The sequence below is a fragment of the Mesitornis unicolor genome, unplaced genomic scaffold (genome assembly GCF_000695765.1).
Source record: "Mesitornis unicolor isolate BGI_N332 unplaced genomic scaffold, ASM69576v1 scaffold31815, whole genome shotgun sequence".
In the NCBI taxonomy this organism is placed as follows: domain Eukaryota; kingdom Metazoa; phylum Chordata; class Aves; order Mesitornithiformes; family Mesitornithidae; genus Mesitornis; species Mesitornis unicolor.
The window spans coordinates 44,093-50,092 of record NW_010188304.1 but is presented as its reverse complement, the minus strand read 5'-3'; the positions used below and the strand labels follow the sequence as shown (position 1 = coordinate 50,092).

The following is a 6,000-nucleotide window of genomic DNA, read 5'->3' as shown; positions in this document are numbered from 1 at the left end:
GAATTGCAGCTCCTCTGGTAATAAGCTCTTAACCCACCGAGTAAATACTGAGCTGATAAAATTGTTGGCAATTTCACCCCCTCTCATCCCAAAGCCTACTGAAGAATATGTAACTATTTTAATTCTTTCTTAAGGCTGAGCTGTTTCACTGTCTGCTGTTGTTTCTAAGAGTCTTATTATGTTGTAGTTACTTATTTGAGTAGGATATGCATAGTTCATTAAATGTTCTGCATGTATAGAGCCCAGTGCTGTCTTCCATCTGTGTGACTGCTTGCTGTAGTATTTCTCCAGGAGAGAAAAGGCACAAAAGGGAAGGCAGCTGTGGCAGGCAGTTCCCCTGCCCCGTGTACCTGTGCTGGCATTCTGGAGTTTCTGTGCATGAGTGACACTTGAGGCCAGAGGAATCAGAGTTGAGAAGCAGACATTTGATGTTCGCCCCTTTGGGATTTAGGATTTTTTTTTTGGAGGACCATAAATTGCAGTAGTTGGAAGCAGCAGAATGAAGAGATTACAATAATTGTAATGAAGATTACAATAAATTGAACCAAATGGCAGCTTAATTTTGTATTGATCTATAGATAAATGCAAAATACTCTCATCTATGCTAGTCAACAGGAGTTCTGTTAAACAGGGATGAGTTTGACTAGGCTGTGTCCCTTTTGGAATGGGGGATATGACAAGATTATAAACACTATTGCAAACACCCATAGTGTGGTTATTTGGGACTGAGGCCTTACAGTTAACCAAATCAGAAACACACAACCGGGCAGGCTTTTATTGGAGTACCTCTATGCAAAATTAATCTTATCGGTATATCTCTTTGCAGGATGGTTGCATTGGGCATCAGCTCTCTGCTGTTAGTGTCATGCGTGAATTTTTATAAAATCCATTTGGCACTGGTAACGCAGGTTTTGAATATTGTGTGCTATTTGTCACGTTTGCAGGACTTCTCACTAATGGCCAATCTAAAGGATTAGGACCGGGATCAGAACAGCTGGAGAATGAGAAGGACGATGCATCGCAAGTGTCCTCAACGAGCAACGATGTTAGTTCTTCAGACTTTGAAGAAGGGCCCTCGAGGAAAAGGTCAGTAGTGCATTATAATTAACGCACAGTCTTTCTGCTTTGTACCTTTTTTACTGTAACGTTTCAATTATGTTATCAGCAGGGTCAGGGTATGGTCACACATACTGCCCTACCGTAAACAGACTTTCCGATGTGGAGTCCTTCTAGTAATGGTGAGGATATAGTGAATTTTGCTTCATCCGTTGGTATAGATGGTTATTTTTCTTGTTTGATGGAAAAGCAGTTGTTGTTTTGCAGTGAGTGATTGCTAAATTAAATAACTTAAGACTTTCTTCCCTCCTGCCCTCCTGCCTCCTGCCCCAGCTCTGGCCTCTCAGGGACATGGCAGTGTGTACGTGTGCGCAATTTAAAGGAATGCATCACTGAAGTAATTATTGTTACTGCTATTTATAGCTTTATGTGAACGAAACCATGTGAAGTTAAAAAAAAAGGAATAAAACAGAGAAGAGTTTCTCTTCTGAGAAAAAAATTATCTTTTGGGAAGAGAAACTGTGTAGTAAAAGAGTGTGGTATCAGTTACAAAGAACCGTGTTGAGATACTGCTGCAGCAAACTGCCTTCTCTTTCCTAGAAGTCAGTTATGAGGTCCTTGTTGAACTCTTGTGCGTTCTCATCCTGAATGTGCAAAATGTGGTTTAAAATCATAGGACTCAAGGCAGTCTATTATAGAAAATATGCTGAGAATGCAGGAGGCTGGGAGTTGTGCTGTGTATGAAGTAAGAACCAAAACAGGCTGTCTGAAAAATGCCATTTAAAAGAGAGAAACAGAAAACGCTTTCTCAACTTTTTCCCTCCACAGTCCTCACATCTCAGTCCCAAGCCAAAATGAACCATAAAATAAAGTTCTCTTTCAAACAGAAGAAATGTTCCTGTTTTCTGCACAACCTTATGATTTCCCTAAGAAAAATGGGGTGAGGAGAGTGGTGCTTTCCTGGACAGCCCCCTGTTCCTGTTCCCGTGTCCCCTACCTGTAGTGCCCACAACCTTTTCTACCTCCCAAGAAACAAACACAGAGTCTGTTGAATATGCCCACTTAGCTCCTCCAGTGTATCAGAATAACATTGGTGTTATCTTCCATACTGGTAGAAATGCTGTGAGGCTTACTGCATCCTACTGCTGGTCAGGGGAAAAGCATTTGTGTGTTTATTTTTTGGTTTTATGAGATTCAGTGGGGACTTGAAAATGATTTCTGCTTAGAAATTTACATGACATCCACTGTAGGTGTGATCTTGGGAGACACTGGTCGTTGTTTCACAGTGTTGCCACTGTTGCCACATTATCTTAAGGAATTTTTGTTGCCCTCTGTACTTGCTTTGTCCCCTCATTCCTCAGCTGTGCTGACACAACCGCTTGCAGGCTCACACCATGAGTAGGTACAAGAAACTCGTTAGGACTAAAAAATAATAGCAAGAGGAAAACAGATTGATCCTTTTTGCCAGGGTTCTTGATTTTTAGCCTGTGTGAGCGTTCTTCTCTTGTTCACAGCATGGCTGCAGGAGCAGCGGCTTGTGCAACTGAGGGGGCATCCCCTTCCTCTCTTGGGGCTGGTAAGGGGCAGGAGGGCTTGTGCTGTCCCTGCTTCTGGTCCCCTGCCCAGTCCAGCTTCAGAAATGAGTGGGATTGCTGCATCACTGTTCCCAAGAAACTGCATTGGAATATTGTGAGTGAAAATTTTATTGAGGAATACTTGCTAGTTTTTGGCTGTGGGAATTCAGACACTTGAGAAGCAGCTGGGTGGTTCAGGCCTCATGATAGGGAACTTGGTGCCTTTGGTACTTTGTGGGTTCAAAACAAACCCCACAAACAGAAGGTAAGATAAAAAATACCTTTCTGGCTTTTGTGGAAGACAAGGCATCATTTCAGTTCTTCTTTGTGCCTTGTGAACTGTTGAAATAATACTAAGTTTGTTCGTGCAGTTGCTGTGAAGAACGTTCCTGTTTTGTTTCCATTTACACCCAACACAGATATTTATCTACCTTTTTTCCTCCCCCAGCTTCCTCTTTGCAGACAGACCTCTTCTGGGCTCCTTCTCTTAGTCTGTACTGCAGCACATGGACTGTTTTGACGTCTTCTTCTTGTTTCCTTTTAGGTTTTTTGTTTCGTTTAGCTGAACATGTAATATTTCCTTGATCCAGTTCATCTTGGGATCCCACAGAGAGTTATGCCAGGAATATTGGATGGACAAAGGATATGCTAGAGGATGAGGAGGGGGGATCGGACTGAAATGAGAGATATGGGTTCACTGCCTCATCTTACAAAGTTTTGAGAAATTGTGTCCTCCTTGTCATCCTCTGGCCTTCCTCAAAAACTTTTCAATTGTCTGTTCAGCTGTGTGTTCAGCTAATGGCACTGTTGTACTAAAACACACATTTAAGCACTGTAGCTTTAGCAGGTTTTTGTCTTCTCGAAATACTGTGGTATATAGCTGGTGGTGTATGCAGTGCAATGATTTTAGGGATTGGTGCACTTGGTGAAGCATATGTCTTTGGAACTTGCTCTGTATAATACAGTGAGTTTTGAGTACCAAGTTCCCTGTGATGTTTGAGCCATGCATACATGTAAGTCGCTATTTAGTTTTTTATGGGTTATGAGGTCTTAGTGGGGGGGTTTTGTGTATGTGTGTGGCAGGAATGTTTCTTTTGGAAACTCGAACCATGTAATCTTCTAGAGGAATGGGTCACCTGTATTTCATACCAGTGATGGAAACAAAAGTAGTGCTAAGCAAGTAAGCATAGTAAATAAGACAGGGTGTTGTAAGGGGCTCCAGTTTGTTTAGTAGTTGAAGGCTCTGGTTTCACCCTGCAGTTCTTCAGTGTAGTGGCAGGCTGGTGCTGCGGGGGCAAACAGCCTCTTCCCAGTTTCTTCTTCCCCCCTTCCCAGCCATCGTCTCTGGCAATCTTCTGGCCTCTGAGTTCGTCAGTTCAGTGGACTGACCTGGCAGCATTTTCCCCCTGTTAGAACAGGTCACATTATAAAAATGGAATAGGGAGACAGATTCATGCGTATGTGCAGCATGTGTATGTTTAATTTGCACTTATAGTTGATTCAAACTCTTCCAGTTTCAGAGTATTTCTATGAGAGCCTGGATGAACAGCAACTGCTAATTCTCAGAGCAGGCTGAGCGGAGGGTGAGTTTGCTAGGAGTTAACATTGCCTTGTGGTCTCACTATGCCAGATATCTCTGGTGTAGATCTTCCTTGGGTCAAAACTAGGCAGTGGATGCTCCCAGTGAGTTACTGGTCAGAGGACTTAGTTGCAGATAAGTGGGTGCTGACAATGTCTGTGGGGGAGGTAAATCCCTACCAGCCTGTTGGCTAGTGAAGAAACTACTGCCCTGTGTTCCTTATTTCACACATATGTGCCAAGCTGCAGAACACGATAGGAGAATCCACAGCCAAGCACTGTCTCACGTTCATCTCATCTATTTGTTTTTTTTAGTTTCAAGCCCTTTCCTAGTAGCACAGGTTGATTGAAGAGCCACACGTGCCGTAAAGAGAGCTTTGTGATGGGAGGAAAGAGATTGCGGTTCTGGTGAAAGTATGGTTTAATATGGTGCTGCAGATTTTGTTCAGAAAGTCACTCAGATACTTTGTTTGATGAGCCAGGCTTTTGAATGCTGTGGCCCAGCGCTGTTAGGCTTCAAATGCCTCCAACTCATCTTTGTGGGTACTTTGTCAGTAATGAACACCTTTGTTCTCTGGGGACTGGAGGAAGCTTCCTACACAGCCAAGTTTGCAGCCAGTGGGGAAAGTCCCATCTCCATTTCTTTTTAAGTGTAAGGTTTTAGATTGAAAAAGAAATCATGGAACAGTACTAAATGTGTGAAACCTGCCATTTTGGGATGCTGCAGATTTCAGCTGTGATAGCTTGGTGGCGGTAAGGAGGAGAAGTACATGTACATCTTTGCTAGTGCAAAGTCTCTAGATCAGTCCAAAAATTGTAAGCACTACTTACAGAATAAATGGGGGTTGGAGGGGATTGGCAGTGGCAATAGTGGCAAGCTCAGGACTTCACAATTTTTATATTTGTTTGAGTTCCCACTCAAAGAATGGACAATACTTGCTTTGTTCTGATCTGTGTCTGTTACAAGTGACCAGGTCTGGGGGGAAGCAGAGGGTTAATACTGAGAAGTAGATAAATTTCAGGCAGTGAAGAGGTGTCAGTGTTGTTCTAACATTTGACAAAAGCTCAGCATTCAGATGTTACACTGACTCTGTTGTGTAATAGGTTGCTGTCTAATTGCCGTGTAAGTGCGAGCAGTTGCTAGATGGTTCAGTGCTTTTGGGAGGGATGAACAAAAGCCTTGGTATCCGGGCTTGATAAACTGCCAGGTTGGATGGTCTTCACCGAATAAAGACTGTGCGTTTGAAAAACCCATAAAAAAGGTAATTGCTGAAGGAGGAGAAGTGTAACTTCAGTGTAGCTGCACATTCTGTGTTGGTATGAATCTCCAATTTCCAGCTACAGTTCTCAGTTGAGGAGGTCAGTAGTTAACAGGCCAAAGGCAATTGAGTCGCTGTGCTGGACGCTCATACATTTTTATGGGCAGCTCATAAGACTACAGCCACCGGCAATTAATAACAGAGTGCAGAGACAGCTATGTTTTCTAGCAACAGTTGCTCGCCTTACCCAAGAAAAGACTTGTGCAGAGCAGACTTGATGTGACGGCATGTTAATCTTTGGTAATAGTAGGCTATTGCTTGTTTCCTGTTATTAATCAGGTGGCTACTCATTTACATGGCCCCCTTCCCAGAAACGCACACAGGGAATTGCCAAATGCACAAAGGCGTTTATCCTTTATTGTAAAGTTCTGGTAATAGGAGGCTGTGAGAAGTGGGAGGAGGTTGACTGATTTCAGTAGCCATTAAGCTTTAAATTTTGGTGGTTTTTTTACTTAATGTTAGAATATTTTCTC

The 6,000-nt window shown here is 42.8% G+C and overlaps 1 protein-coding gene across 1 annotated transcript in view; it reads left to right on the top strand.

Moving 5' to 3' along the window:
- Positions 1-944: 944 nt before the first annotated feature.
- Positions 945-6,000, top strand: part of LOC104541605 (protein Jumonji-like) — a gene marked incomplete at both ends in the record, with an annotated part of 46,348 nt that continues 41,292 nt past the window's right edge. The window contains one exon of the mRNA XM_010185710.1: positions 945-1,086. Coding sequence (XP_010184012.1) covers positions 945-1,086 — 142 coding nt within the window. The remainder of the gene's footprint in view (positions 1,087-6,000) is intronic.